Source organism: Accipiter gentilis, chromosome Z, assembly GCF_929443795.1.
Source record: "Accipiter gentilis chromosome Z, bAccGen1.1, whole genome shotgun sequence".
In the NCBI taxonomy this organism is placed as follows: domain Eukaryota; kingdom Metazoa; phylum Chordata; class Aves; order Accipitriformes; family Accipitridae; genus Astur; species Astur gentilis.
In genome coordinates this window covers 68,496,605-68,512,811 of record NC_064919.1, presented here as the reverse complement: position 1 = coordinate 68,512,811, position 16,207 = coordinate 68,496,605, and the positions used below count along the sequence as shown (strand labels likewise).

Sequence of the window (16,207 nt, the reverse complement as noted above, 5' to 3'; positions counted from 1 at the left end):
GGCTTTTTCAGGGAATGTTTCTTCACATTGTCATCTCACAGGCTTCATAAGTAAACCCACAGAAAGCCACTGTTGTGGAAACTATGAAACCTCCAGATGTATTTCTTACTGTTTACGCGTTCATGCATTCATTGGGTTGTTTTTCTCAAGTGTAAGATGGGAAAACTGAAGTGTTTTACTTATGCCAAGGGAACAGCTCTATTAGCTGCAATCATTTGTGAGGAGCCGCGTTTTTCATAAGACATGAATATTCAGGACTTAGTACTGACACTTGAACAAATATATTCTCAGTGCCAGATGACAGCGAGCTGGACTAAAGTTCCAGATTGCAAGTAGCAATGCATTACAGCAAAACATTATGGGTTGAAATTATGATCCATGGTTCCATGCAATTCATTAGCAACATAATTCTACACCAAGACAAAGGATATGTCTGGTTTAGTTTGTTGTGAGCAGGGTCTGCAAACTATCCAGTGGATAGGGAATGTTCATGGGAAGAGGAAAAACTAACAACCCTGTGGTGATTCTGGCACTGTGGAGAAGAGATGCATCCTTGAACAATTATTAGAGTGAAGAGAAACATATCAAAAGACATCCAGAGTCTCTCTTGTGTCAGGCTTCTCTATTTGGAGTACACATTTGGGAAGTTAACACCCTCCTGTGTACACTATACAGGGCATAATTCTTTAAGAATCAGAGGATAGCATAAATTTTTGTAGCTCCATGGCTGTTCTGCGTAATACCAGCTTTCCAATATTTTTCCTGAGAACTGTGCTTTAATAATGGGATGACTGGTAAAGGTGAGGATTTAGTCCAATGTCTAACTTCAGAAAATCAAAAGCAATTAATGTCTTGGCAAGTGAGTGAAGAGACTAATTCAAGGTACCTTATAGCTGGCAGTTTATGGAAAAGGTTTATTAGCCTGAAGGTGCATCATGTATACTAGTAAAAATGAGGTAATGCTTTGCAGAGTTCAGCAAAAGCATTATAGAAATTTTTTACTAGTGCATAGTCTCATGACAAAATTGATGGTACAGTGGACTCTTTCTGAACAGCATGACTTCTATGCCCCCAGAGCCTGGGACTTTGACTGGTAGCACAAACTCACTCACCTCATTGTCCTGATGATTAATTTCACTAAGATTTGACTGCTGCAGAAGCACGTTCAGAAGCCTGCGGAAGCAATGACATAATCAGTGTGCTGTACTCCTGACTAAACCTGAAAAATTGACATTTTTTTGAGAAACAAAACATGCAATTTCAAGAAAAATCAGTATTAGTGATGGGCACAGGTCAGAATCTTAGGTCTAAACTTTGTCATACTAGAAAAACAAATAGGACTTTATCACTTACTGTAACAACAGAAGTTTAGTGCTGGGAATTAAAAGTAAATCCACTAGGAAGAATTCTTGTGCTGATTGCTAGGCTAGAATCAGAGTGTGTAATACTATATGTGTGTGCAGTTTTTGGTAGCTTAGTGATTCGTTGTCATCTTATTTTATGAAGTTTTAAACAAACAGTAATGCAAACGACCAGTTTCTAAAAGGATTTTTCACTCTCCTTAACTCTTGGATTGATGTGATGTTGTGTACTTATTTGCGTGTGTGTGTATGCATGCATACTACATATTTATACACACACAAACAGACAGTATTTTACAAGGCCTTACAGTGGGTCTGCGGGGATAGGGCCATTGCTATCTCATGAAATATGGTCATGCATTGGTTCACATTTTACAGAATATCACACTACAAACACTCCCCTCTGGTGGAGGGAACAGTTACAGTAAAATAGTTACATGAAATATTATTCAGGTGCAATAATATTTTTAACACTGCATGGATTTTTCTTTTCCTTCTGGTATCCTATGAAGATGTTCTGAAATCACTATAGGTTTGGCAAAGATGGTTGCATTTTTTAGTAGGATGCTAATTTTTTGGATCATGTACATTGATAGATCATGGAAATGAAAAGGACCACCCCGTCACAGGCTGTAACAAAACCAAATAGTACAGATCCTAACATGGAGGTACAGTTCTTATGATTCTAGCAAAAGGAAAGATATATACTTAGTGTATCTCTAGATAAGGTCATAATGCAAATTTACAGCTCACCTGAAGGTGTGAATTTGCTAGAAACCTTCAAAACATGGACATTTTAAAGACATGCTGTTTTGCAAGGAAATTAAAAGATGATGAAGTGTCAAGGAGGGAACTCTGATAAATGTACAAATAATGCAGAAATAAATGTATACAACCATGCACTGATTCCCATGCATAGGAGACTGAATGAAAATCTGATGCTTTTCATCAGGACAATCTTCAACAGCTTTCAATATGTTTTCTGGATTGAACTAACTATGCTCAGGTGTGTGGATCACATCAAGTTGAGAATGTTGCATGACAATCTCCCCCCCGATAAACAACTAGATAATGTAAATTATTCAAAAGAAAAACATTTACAATTGCTTATGGATGATTCAGGCAATTCTGCAGGTGAAAAGCCCATCTGTTGGTAACACCATCTTCAGATGCCAGATGTCCAAATTTAATTATTTTCTAACTAGAATATCCCTAAAGGGTGAAGACTGGGCAGATCCCAGTGCTTTGCTAGGACTTCAAATTAATTTGTAAATGGATACAAATACTTGTAGAAAAGGGTGTTACACCTCTTTTTGTGAATCACACAATCAATGGCATAATGGAGTCATACTATAGGAACTCTGAAAAGGATGACATTTTAGGATTGCTGTGATTAGTTTAGTAAAAATTTGTAAAAGGCAAGACATTTTGTGGTCATTTGGCATAAGGACTCAGAATCTCAGAAATTCAGTATCTGAAAACAGGTCTGGGTAAAAATGGACTAGTGAGCAGAAAGAAAATGACATAACCATAATATGCTTGTAAACCCCATTTATCACATAGCTTTGTAGCCTGATACATAGTTCTGTAGTTTAACCCCAGATACAATGTAGTTTGACCCCATATATAATCAATGAAACCAATGTATGTGAAGGAAATCTCATTCTTTGAGTGTAAAACCTCTATTAACAACAAACTTTGGCTCACTTACTTACATCCTTAGACAATTATGGCAGCATAAGTGCTATCACTCAAATATGTAGATATTCAGCCATGCAGCTGAGATTTCTCTGATATCTACTCTTAAAGGCACAGATCAGAAAATCCGTGGATTCTCTTTCCACCTTTCCTCTTAGGCTCTGCGAAATGTGCTGAAGCACATAAATCAATTATCAAACCAATACATAAATTGGCTGATCACTATCTCCGTCTTTCCGTGTGGTCCATGTGCTGCCTCTAGCACATGGGGTTGTAGCAGCAGGCTGCCAGCTTTCAAACTTGGCTGAAAAAGCATTTCATGGCTGATCACTGCATAAACCCTTTTGGCAACAGCATGGGATTCAAGAGTGACAGTGATGGTGATGGAAAAGCCTCCTCCTCAGTGCTCCAGGCATGTCTTCTGGGCATGAGGCAAACCCAGTGAGAAGACAGAGGAAAAGGAATTGAGCAACTGGTAAACTCCTGTACAGAGCAAAGGTCTGCCCGTATCCATGGAGAATGTGAAAAATGTTCAGGGAACCCTGTGGGCTGCTGGTAAAGTAGATTACTGTTCCCTTTCAAGTAGCAGCATGTGCAGTGTTGTACAAACATTGTCTTCTTTCTGTGGAGGCTTTGTTTAATGATAGTGACCCGTACTTCTGCAGAAACCTCAAACTATTCTCTCCAAGTGATGCATGAAAAGCAATGATAACGTGGAAAATGAATAAAGCTGTTTGTTAAAAAAGGCTGAAGAGCAAGATCAGCAGAAACACACAGAGGTCTGGGCTGGTCTGATATGGTGACGGCAGCAACACCATAGACTCGGTGATTAAGTTACACGAACATTTTGCATGTACTGAATGTTTTACCCATCTCTAATGTCTTCCTATCCCCCCTCCACGCATGACTTACTTAGGAGAGTTTTCTGAGTGAATTTATTCAGATGTACAAATCAGAATTTCTTAAACCTTCTTATTATCACAGGCTGGAATGAGACAAATAGGATCTTTTTAAGACTTCTTGTGAAGACGCTTTGTAGTTGTTACTCCACCTTCAGTAAAAGTAGTTAAAAATGAGCCAGTCCACCAAACCTCAGCTTCCCTTTTACAGCAGGGGCTCTCAGAGAGGTTGTCGTGTGGAAAACTTTTCTCACATTTGCCCTGCTACTCGGAGAAGTCCAGAGAAGGAGCTTCTTGTAATATTTCTTGTGGGGAGGTGGCAGAAAGGTAATTTGTCAGGGGAAATCCAGAGTTTCAACCTCTATTATACAGTTTTTTTCCCTCCTCCTGTTGTGATCTTAAATTAGGCTCCTTACCTTACTTGGCCATGTATCTCTGTTACACAAGTGTACAATGCTTTTCCTCCTCTCTACCCCCTTTATGATAACCACTAAACAAAGCAGCATGTCATAAGTGTAACCGTCCCAGCTAACCTTCCTGACTTGGACTCCCCTTTGGGCTGGGTAGCCTGTGTTAGTGACTACCTGTTCAAATTCAACCTGCAAATGCTGTTGGAGCCTGGGACATACCTCACGTCAGGCTCTGCGGTAGCAGCGTGTAGTGGCAACCTCCCATTTTTGTCAGGTATGTTTTGCTTAGCACCATTTCTGAGCAGGCTGACACAGCCTTCCAGCCACCCCTAAAAAAGAAATTAGAGCATGTCAAAGAGGGAAACAAAATGCATTGGGCCAGATCTTTGCTTGGTGGTTCTGGCATCTGTGTGTGACTGTAGCTGTTACTGCCAGCAGAGGAACTGATCTTTGTTTCCCCAGTGGAGGTCTCTCAGCACTGAGAGCGGTTCCCCTTTGGAGTCTGAGTCTCAGACGAGCTCGCTCATTCATTTCTGTGATAAGGTGTTTTCTTTACATAGCATTTTGGTTTTTCTGCAGCTGTGGCAAGTACCTACTGAGTAAACAGTGATAAAAAACCTGCTACTTCCTGTATCACTAGCAAATGCTACACATATTCCTGCATGTGGATTTAATTATGCTAGGTTAAAGCAACAACATCAGCGCTTAATCTCATTTCCTTTATGAGATTTTAGCAGGGATGGCAAATTAATAGTAAAAAGCCTTAGAGTGTGGTCTTACAAACATTGCTGCAGAAGTTCTAATTAGTGGCAATATTAGACTGAAAACAGCACCAAAACACATGGGATGAATCAGTTCTTGGAATAAAACCTTCTACTGATCACCTCAACAAAAAAGCAAATAAACAATTTTGTTGTAACTGCATAAATCTTTCAGTGCACACTTAAGTCCCAGGGAAATCAACCATGCGTTTAAGTGTTTTCTTCAAACTTCCATGAGCAATTGATAAAGATCATTCCCTCCTGTGTGAGCTACGTCAGATTGGCATTACCAGCATTTATAGGGAAAAGGTGTGGAATGATGGAATCGGAACATCCATGTTGCCGGTCTCAGTGGAAGTACAAGACCACCGAATCTTGCATGCGATTGTGACTGTAGAGCTCTGCTGAATTCAGTTCTCTGGACAGACATCACAGCCAAATGCTCTCCAGACCTCCGATTATATCCATCACAGAAACAGAAATGGAAACTTTGAAGCCTGGGTGGTTTAAATCTTTTCCAGTCATTTCTTTTTTTCCAAAGAATAGTTTTTCCCCTCTGGGAAAAGAGGAAGGAAAAAAGGAGCATGACACTAATTGTGGGATTTTTTGAAAATATCTGGCAGAGGAAATGTTTATTCTCAAGTAAGTTGGACATGCTCCTTGCACTGAATGAGATTGCCTGTTTTGCCATTTTCTACACTTATTTTCTGGCTGAATATTGCATAGCTGAGCAGAAGCACTGTTTTTGTCCTGAATTTGCAGGAAGAAACTAGATGCAAGGGATGTGATTTGATTAGGCTGCCACAGTATCTGTTTAAATGAACTGGCGGTCCTCCAGCCATAACTCACACTATGCAGCATGGGTGAACATTCCTTCCTCCTTTCTGTGCAGCTAATAATGGAAGCCCACGGTCAACCCCTCTGCCCAACTAACTTGGTCCCCATCCTCTCTCTGAATCCTGAATTCCCTCCAGTGAGGAGTAGAAGACCAAGGAGAAGAGGACCATCCCTGTGTGCTTCAGACAGAGAGCACCACGCCTCCGTTCCCAAACTTCTGAGTGGGATGTCTGCCCCTACTATCACTTGCATGTGGGTTGACTGGAGGATTGGGTTGCTTATGAACTGAGTACCTGCACTGGCACCTGCAGCACCTCGAACTTAAGTTCTTAACCTGGCCATCCAAGGTCCAGCACAGTGAAAAAAAGCAATGCCCTGGCTCATGTGGTGTGCAGGAAAACATGCCTACTGACCACCAGAGTTTGAGATAGGAATGGCCTCTGTGGAGCATAAATATCTGATGCTGATAGTGGGAGGGGAGAAGTTAATCTGCATATTAAGAACAAGAGGGGACTTTCCAGTGCACAGAAACAAGTGGCTTTCTTGAAACCACACAGAGGACCCTGGACCTAGTGAGATCCTCATACCATGCACTGATTTTACAACCTGACAGAGAAAAGACACTCTGACAAGAGTCCTGATCCTTTTATAATAATCATTGCTTCCAGCTTTGCATTATAGTAAAGTTTACAATTTCACTATTGTCTATAACTAAATGTTTTGTACTTTTTTCTTTCTGTAGTATAAGGAGAAATCTTATTTGGTCTGCACATTTACTCCCTTCACTCCATCTATCTTTCCATCCTTCTCCCCAAAGTCTTAGTACCAGATAAGTTGCCAGAGATAAACTGGTACGTCCACAAGCATCTTGAATATTAATATTGGCTCCCATCTTCAACAGAAGCTTCACTGTATCAACCTGGCGTCCTGACACAGCATGCATCAAAGGTGTGCAACCTGGGGAAGAAAGTCAAACGTTCTTTTACAATTTTTATTTTGTCAAAGTCGTAAGATAGAGATATTTTCTTATTTGCTAATGTTAGCACTGGCAGATTAACAAATCCTTTCTCTGACTACTGTCTAACAGCTAAAGTACTCAGCTTTTTGTAGGCAGGAAGTAACTGCTATGCCAGTTACTGACCACCAATTTTAAAAAGAGCATGACTTCATCAGCAAAAGCCTTGCCTCATTAACTCTGCTTCTGGAGGGAAAAGTGTTTTTTCTGTTGACAAGCTCCTGATATGAACTGCTGGCTTTGTACACCATTTTGGAGGCTGATATTCTTCAGAGTGACTAGTATCCAGATGGTGCTTGGCTAATTTTCTCAAACCCCAGCTTCGTTCTGTCTCTGTGTATTCAAAAGATTTTTGAAATCAAGCCCCGTCCTGTGCAAAGGTGTATGTGTGTGAGTTGATGCTGTATGTAGACAATAACTTATTTTAAAGGCTGGATTTGCTCTAGAATATTTTCTTTTCTGTTGTCACAAGAACTTTTATTTATATTCTGCAAACAATTTCTGTGCTGGAAAAACCCTGAAATCTACACTCAAATGTAATACTCAAATTTCATCGTGAAATATTATGACATCTTTTAATTGCTTCCTCTTCCATCCATTCTGTTAACTGCTGAATAACAGCAAGAGACTTTCCTGCAGAATCTGACAAAGCAATTTAAAATGACTAAGCTGGGAATAAACATGAATATTAGAAACTGTAAGACTACTAGAACTTCAGACATAACTGAAGAATCATGATTCTTACTGGATTCAATGAGACTGCTGAGCAAATGCGTGCTACTCAACCTGAGGTTATGCAGACTCTGCCATATGTGCAGGATATGAGCCATATGTTTTGTCTTGCAAGACTGATCTTTAGCTACATTTGTATGTACAACCTAGTAAACAAGTTTATTCTGGAGCTGAAATACTTCCGTTTGCCGATCAGTCTATCTCCACCCACTGCCCTTCATACCTAGTCCCTCTCCCATTAAAGGTCTGGACTGAGAGCATTTTAGCTTGATTAAGCATTTTCTCTACTGACTAACAGATGTTATAAAGGTAACAGTTAGGATGTCTGGTTTAAAGTGTAGGAAAAATTGGTAACTTGGTGAAAACTGGTAAAGATTAGAATAGACAGTGTTCATATGGGTCCTTTAAAAGAAATTGCAATAAAATACTTCTGAATAAACAAAGTCTTCCTTGAGAGAAGCTTCCAGAGATCTGTGGCTTTAATTCACTTGGGAAATAGATGCATATAAAACCCAGCCAATGGACAGCACTTTGTAATAACATTAAATAGTAACCTGAACACAAAAAGAAAAAGGACCACAGTCTCACAAGATAAAACAGATTATTTAGATCATTGCACATTGAACAGCCAACCCTTTAGCAAACAATTACAAAATCCTTCAAACTGTTTCTGTACACATACTTTTTAAGTGCAAAAGACTGGAACCCTCTACCTGAGAGATGTGCAGAATGTATAGCATTTGGCTTTGATAAAAAATGTTCTTTTCCCTTCCCTGAAATGACAATTTCTCAGCATCTCCCTAAAGAAGATTCATGATAAAGTACTGTCTGATTATAGCAAAACAACTTAATTGTATCCATATAAAAAACAATTACAGAGGGAAAGAAGTTTCCAAACTGAGCATTTCCAGTGGATGTTCCAAAGAATAACTCAAATTTCCCATATTCTGCTACTAAACATAATTTGCTGAACACAAAAATCAGGATAAAAAAAATGGAAAATTTAATTGCAAGCTGAAGCAACTAATCCCCTGAGAGCAAGCTCAGACTTCATTTACCCTCGCTGTCGCAGCACTCCAGGATGGAAGGATCTTCTCGAATCACTGCTGTTAGTGTGTTCACATCGCCATTAGCGGCTGCTTGGTAAACCACAGTCAAGTCAATCTCTTCTGCTGCATCACCTGCAGGGGAGGAGTATGTCTGTGAGTAAGCAGAGAGCAAGTACAAATGATTAACAGTGAAAGTAATGACACTTATTTCACTGAGTTTTTATGACTATATAACTCGAAGTGAAACAAAGTGTATCTAAACAGCACTGTGGCTTTTGTTAGTCATCTGAAACTTGTTTTTCATCATAACTTCTTCCAGAAACTGTCAGAAACTGTCAGACAGACACTGAGAGGATGTAAGAAAACTTATGGAAAGTTTCCACCTTTTATAAGAAATCATACTAACATTAATGTAACATGACTTGAGAAAGTGAAGTAATAACTGAACCAGCTCATAATATTGCTGGCTACACTTTTGTGAGATAGGATGAAATCAGGACACAGGTGTTCTCAGTTCAGGTGTTATCCTTGCACCGGTCAGAAGACTGATGCTTTTCACCTCCTGTCCCTGTGGTGTCCAGGGGAATTCTCTTCTCAGGAGAGTGAATTTCTGGCAGCAATATTTTGTGTTAATAATTCCTGCAAAAAGGAAAGGTGCGCTATTGCTTGGAACCCAGGAGAGGTTTATTTTTTTGTTTGGCCATTACCGTATGAGTTAATATTTAAAGCAGATGACTTTCAGGACCTGTTCCTCAACACTCCTCACATTTTTCTTTCTAGATAAATTAATGCGATGATTTCCTCTTTGCTTCTTTGCTTGTAACTTCTTTCCAGACTGGTCATCCCATGCTCCACATGCCTACACCTCCTTTGGCTTCAAGTGGACTATTAACTCCAGGCGTCAAAAGAGTTGACTTTTTGGTGCAAAGTCAAATGTGATGTAATGGTAAAATGCCCTAGATGTGTATTGCTGGTCACCCACAGTCTTGTCTAATTTTAAAAAGAGTTTCTGATCTCTGTTAATTCAAAAAGAAGTACAGCTGCAGTGAGCTGTGCTGTTGTTTACTGTGGATGAGGGTCAGAGCTACAGAGCACAACATTTTTTCCTGCCACTGCACTACCTTGTTAGCAGGAGAAAGTAAAACTGCCTCCTAAATCACACTAGAGAACTGATCAAAAGAAAGACAGATTAAGTGACTGCTGACTTATCCTTACTGTTGTGTCTTCTAGAGACAGCGTAACTACGTAAGCTGTGCAGAAAAAAGGGGGATGGTTTAAAGAGAATTTGAAAAGTTAGTAAAGTCTTTTTCATAATCAAATAATACATTAACACATGGATATAAATTATATTTTAAACATTGTCATATATATTTTTGAGTGATAAAGATCTTTTCAATTTAAGATCTTTTAAAGCATTAGCCACGCTATTCATGTTGTGATCAGATGTTCTTGCGGCTGAACTCATATGAGCTCCACAGTGGGGTTTACAGTCCAGCATAATTCCCCACATGTGATCACCTCTCCTCGGGATGTGATCATCACTCTCAACTTCTAAACTTGGCTGCCATGGAAACGCAATCAGCTCTTAGCCTGGGAAAGGTTAGTCTGTCAAAGCTGGAGCTCTAGTTGAGGGCTTGGGAAAACTAGAAAGCTGATGTTATATCTGCCTTCACCACTGCAGATTCCATCACTACTCAACTGAAGAGAATTTAATTTCTTTTCTTCCTTCTAGCTGGTCTTTTAAATTACACATTTGATAAAATTTTTAAATTAAAAATGTTGATTTGCTTTTTACTCTATTGGGCAGTCTATTGCTGAGGGAACCGTTCATTTGGCTCAGAAGCTTTGACCTGTGTGCCTGGGAGATCAGGAGAGACTAAGAGTCATTGCCTCTGGAGAGTCATCAGCAGTGACTACTATATGAAAAAAGAAGTGGCTTTACCACAGGGTCCATTAATCAGATTTCCTTATCATGCCAGATATGCAGACTGCTCTCATAATCGGTACACTCAGCGAAGACATGTTAGTAACAAGCTCAAGTCTGAGCTAGTCCCTTAGTCAAAGAGGGGTGTAGCATGGGCTGGGCAAAGGCAAGGAGACAAGGCACAGGTTCAGCGCTTGTGTTGCTCCTCTTGGCCAGGCTCTGGAGGTACACAGAAGGTGCCAGCCACAAGCACCGACATAGCTCCTCTCACAGCTGCATGTAGTGGTTATTATATGGGAATGGTGCAGAGAAGTTACTGCTGACATTGGGAGAGAAACCACTAGATGTTCTGAGACAGACAGTGGATCAAGGGGGCTATCACCTCCTTCATGCATGACACATGTCAATTTTGTACATTTTGCTGTTCGGCCTTGAAAGTACTGTTAAATTTTCCTGCTGTGAGTCAGGAGCAGAGTAATCCAGCCACAAAAGGAAAGTCTCCATCTCCGGAGGAGAGCAGTTGCTTACCCAGAGGGCAGGATGGCAGGAAGATGGATGGAAGATGGGAAGACCCACCTGCATGTGGGTCCCTGACTCCCTCTGCCCTTTCTCATCTAACTAAAACCAAAACACCTTCTCCCCTGTGCCTTTGCTTGTGGTGGCCTGAAGCTGCTTTCCCCAGAGCAATTATCCTCCTGAATGAGGAGAGGAAGCAAAACTCTGAATGAATGGATGAATGAACAAAGAACTCTTCCCCACACCTGCTCTTGCAGAACACGGGCTCCACTCCTCTTAAGGGATAATGGCGTGAAGCCACATCTAAGAGTCACACTTCGCCACCCAGGAGTCCTCGCTGTCAGAGCAAGGAGAGGCAGGTGGACCGGGCTGTCACCCTGCTGGTGAGGGAGACTGGGCCAGGAGGAATTGATGAGCGCCCATACTGTGCATCCGACATAAAGTAGACTGGCACTCATTCCATTTGTGTAAGGTGATGTGATTTCAAGTGGGGTGTCTGTAACATGACCTGTGTGGCTTTGGGTGGGGGACAAGGCGCAAGACAGACACGTAGTCTTCTGGTGCTTCACATGGCAGGGAGCAGGAAATGCCAGCAGGGCTTGGATGTCATTTATGCTGGATGCGGTTGGCTCCAGGGGACACAACATCTCCCGCTTCATCTTCCTCCAGCTTACCCTACCTATCAAGCAATGAGGCGGCATGGGCGCAAAGCTTGTAGGCCATTTCTTTTTGCAGACACCTTCCTGGGCAGAAGAGGCATGGTTTGGAGAGGGGGCGTTTTGCAGTGAGGTACTGAGCGCTTGTGTCCTGCTCTGTGAGCTCACCCTGCTGCGAGGCTCAGCTGCGGCGGGGGCACCTGCACCATGTGGGATAAAGGGATTGTGAACAGCCAAACGCCTGACCCTCCATCTTCGAATGCCTTAGCGTCACTTCATTTATTATCTTGCAGTTCTGTAAACGCCCGTGAGTACTGGTGCCATTTTACATTTTATTTTGGAAAATTGCTGTGCTACTGGTGAAAGGAAGCTGCCAGTCAGCTTCAGGAAGGCAGAAGGTCCAACTAAGAGCCTGCGTATGGAGCAAGGGTAGGGAGGAACTGCAGGCTGGCGTAACAGTGGCATAGAAGGGTCTGGAAAAACCTTAGTGAGCAAAGACCAAATGACATACAGGGTTGTGACATCTTCTTTTGTAGCTAAAATTCTCAGAAAGAATCAAAGTTAAAAGCCAATCTATCTGAAATAAGCTGCAGTGTTTAAAAAGTGCGTCATTTCTTTAAGACAAAGTCATTGTCTTTCGGTCAGAAATGGGGGTATATAAAGAAACATGCAGAATGATCACAGGATTCAGAGCAATGAAATTACACTGCCTGTGACATTAATTCTCCTCTGACTCTCCTATGAAGAATGCATGTCTTACTCAATTTGCGATGTTGGCTGATGTGTTGTTTTACAAAGTGCATGCTAGATGCACGTAAAAGCATGCTTTCTCCTGCACTGGATTTTTAAGGTCTAAATACATTTGCTGCAGATTATTGTATGTGGTCTTGAAAATGACTGATTTAGACCATGCTAAAACACTAAGTTTTGAAAACTGAAGGCTGGATAACAGGATAATTTATGTTCATTGTGAGGAAGAAGTATTTATGTATATAATTTACTTCCCTCTTTCCTATAAACCCTCTTGTCTCCACCAGTAGCCAAATGACTTAAGAGATTTCCCACAGCTTGTCAGCAGGACACAACACTAGGCAGTTTATTTGATTTCAGCACGTCAGTGTCAAGGGTCAGGGAGAGGTGGATGAGTGCAGTTTTTGGAAATTGTAACTCGCTCTTTAATATTATGGATTTATTGATTGCTTAATGAAGTAATAATCCCTGTGTGTGCCTGGCTGTGAATGTACCAGTCCAGGCCTTTGTCTAGCTTCTCTGTTTAAATGGTAAACATTTGAAGCCAGGTACAGCACACATTCAGATGGCACCAAGCAGTATTAGGAGGGGAGGGGTTTCTGATGTTGGTTGGCTTCTCTAAGTCCTACATTGCTTCTGCTGCTGCACTATATTGGTAAGATGTTAATGAGAAGTATTGTAGGATGTGTTGCAAAGAGACGGTATGATTTTCAAGCCTGGAATGCTGTTTTATTGATCTGTAGCTGGGATATTTTTCTAACGCGTGGGGTGGAGAACGGGTTTGTAGGTAGGGTTGGATTATTTTATTGGACCAACAGATATTGATCTGGTGTGTTTGAAAGCTACTCTGTATTCTTCTATTGTTATAAATTGCTCCAATGAAAGATATTCCCCTTCTTACTAAAAAAATTATGCCTGCTTAAATCAGTAATGTGCCAAGACATTAACATGCTATTCAGATAAAATCCACCATAAATCTTAAATTTTGAATAGAGCTTTCTTTGCCTAACAACCAAGGGGTTCAGCGTCCCATTACTGTGTGTTGCCTGCTTCTGCTCCCCATCCGCCTCCCACGCAGCTGTCAGGGAAGGCAAACAGTAAGTCACAAACCACCTAATGAGCCAGCATCCCTGCAGTGGTGGTGGGGGAGAGGTGATAAATCTATCTGGAGGGGACCCTCTTGCTGGGGAGATGCTGTGAGTGGAGTGTGACATGGGGCTGGAGATGATGCTGGACAAGAATAAGGATGGCTCAGTGTGGAGAGTGGCCTGGCAGGAGGACGGGCTGCACATTAGGAGCAAGGGGAGGTACAGGCAGATGTTGCCTCCCAACTGCCTCACTTCTACCCAGATAAGGTGGTTCGGGTCAGTGGCCTCCTGCATTGCTGTCTGCCCCCTCCTCCATCTGGAGACTTGACTTCTCCTTCCCCAGCCCTGGTCATATTCCAGCCTCCTTCCTGGCACCACTTCCATCGGCTCCCTGGCAGCCATCCCCACAGCACTGAGCAGGCAGGTTTCCCCTCTCCCTCCCCAGTCTGAACACTGCTGGGTCAGCGTGGGGCACAGGACGTACTTGTAGTGCCTGCAGAAGGAGAGCCTGAGAACGGCTGTTTGGAGCTGCAGAAGCTCAGTCAGCCCCACATCTCAGTCCTGTTGGGGAAAATGTTCCTTACGTCATTCGTACATGAGCACCTGTCTCTATCCCTGCAGTACAGATCCCCCCTTCTCCCCTCCTCCCTTATCCTTGCTGGTAGTATTTTCTGTCTCTTGCCACTCAGTTTTGCCTGATGGCCTCCCGCTCTTCCCCACCTGCTCAGGGTGGGGTGCCGGCTGCCCTGGTGTAGACCAGTACTCCCAAGACTTGCTTCAGGCTTTGGCCGCTACTGTTGGCTGAAAGGCGGCCGTAAGTCCAGTGCTTTGCATGGAATGTCTTTACCGTGGGATCGCTGAAGAAGCATAGGCAAGCACAAAAATGCAACCTGTGGGACACAGCTGCTCAAAAGGGACCGCACTGTCCGTCTGCCTTACGCCCTTCGTCTTTTTTCTACAGTCAGCACCTTCGTTGTGGGGCCAGCACGGCTGTGTTGGCTTGGATACTTTGCAGGCATGCACTGGACACTGTGGCCACTGCACATGAATTATTTGGCAAGCTGACTTAAAGAGAAATTTGTTGCAACATGGATAATCAAGCAATGACAGCTTCCTGCTTTGGGAACGTAAAAGGAATGCTGCTACACACCTTATAGTGGATTAAGCCATAAGACATAAAATCTGGTATTGGCAAATAAAGAGAGGAAATTCAACCATTTAACTTAAAAACAGACAACAAAGACACATGTGTATTTCCACAGCAGCCTTACCATGTAGAAAATCTTCACGTTGGGGCTTTTAAAGATACGTTAAATTCACAATTACAACAATACTTTACCTATACAGTTAAGATTTGCCGAAGAAAAGTCGATTGCTTGTCAGCATCTAGTCCTTTTAATGTATACAAACTCGTAGACTTATGAAAATCAGCTTTTCCTAAATTTTTACCCCATTTTAAACTGCTTTGTTTGCCCATATGGCAATTGTGTGTGTGTGTATGTATGTATATTATCTCCATTAGAGGACCAATATATAATAGAGACAATAAATATATACATTCATCTCTCAACGCTAAGCGTAAGAGCAACCTTACGTAAGATGCTGTTGCTGTTCTGCTGAAAAATTTTATTTCTAAAATTCACTGTAGCAATAGGCTGAAATATCCGCTTCTAAAACTGATGGAAGAAATTAATTCACGTGTAACCCAACTGAGTCTCTAGGAGACCCGATCTTTTCCAAAAATCCTTGTTGTTCATTCTGTCGAGTAAGCTTAGTGGGTTTCCACGGGAGGACCAGAGGGTTTTGCAATCAGTAGCAGGCGACTTACCTTTGTGCTGATCGAACACCGACGAGGAGCTGAAATCCATTGCGGTCTGTCTCATTCTTTACAACCAGCCAAATGCCACCTCCGGGGTTTTCAGGGAAGAATCCCATTTATCACAGTAGACAACGCCACGGTAGCTGTCTCCGGCCTCCTCGCCAGAGAATTAAACTCGCTCTGCGGCCGCAGGTTCCTGTCAGGGTGAGGACATTAGCCCTCGCCCGATGGGGACGGTGTATCCTGCTTGCAACGGGCCCTCTTAAAACGACATCCCCGCAACCTTAACCGGCAGGCGCCCGGCCCTCGGCGAGCGAGGCTGCCTACGAGCAGCCGGGACCCCCGCTCCACCGCCACCGGCCCCGCTCCGGGCGCCGGCAGCCCAGCGCTGACCGCCGGCAAACGACCCCGGCAGGGCGGGCGGGCGGGCGGGCGGCGCATGCGCGGCGCTGCCGCACCGGGCCGGGCCGGGCCGGGCCGGGCCGGGCCGTGGCGGGCGTCCGTCCCCGCCGTGCCCCTCCGGGCGGGGAGAGGAGCCCGGCGGGCAGGCTGCCCGTACCGCGGTGCGGTCGGCGCGTCGCTCGGGACGGGTCGTGGGGTGAGGTTCTCGGAGATTTCCCGGTGTAACTCCTGCACGGGCGACGCAAGTGAGCGAGCCCTTCCTTCCCACCTTAGGTCAGCGCTAACCGGTT

General features: G+C 42.9%; 1 protein-coding gene across 2 annotated transcripts in view; it reads right to left on the bottom strand.

The window, feature by feature from the left end:
- ANKRD55 (ankyrin repeat domain 55) overlaps positions 1-15,875 on the bottom strand; it is a 46,676-nt gene extending 30,801 nt beyond the window's left edge. For both annotated transcript variants that reach the window (XM_049796210.1, XM_049796211.1), the window contains exons 1-5: positions 15,525-15,875; positions 8,772-8,894; positions 6,793-6,923; positions 4,588-4,697; positions 1,113-1,173 (exon numbers count right to left, since the gene is read on the bottom strand). In XM_049796210.1, the coding sequence (XP_049652167.1) occupies positions 1,113-1,173; positions 4,588-4,697; positions 6,793-6,923; positions 8,772-8,894; positions 15,525-15,579 (480 nt within the window). In that variant the 5' untranslated portion in view covers positions 15,580-15,875. The remainder of the gene's footprint in view (positions 1-1,112; positions 1,174-4,587; positions 4,698-6,792; positions 6,924-8,771; positions 8,895-15,524) is intronic.
- Between the last annotated feature and the right edge of the window lie 332 nt (positions 15,876-16,207).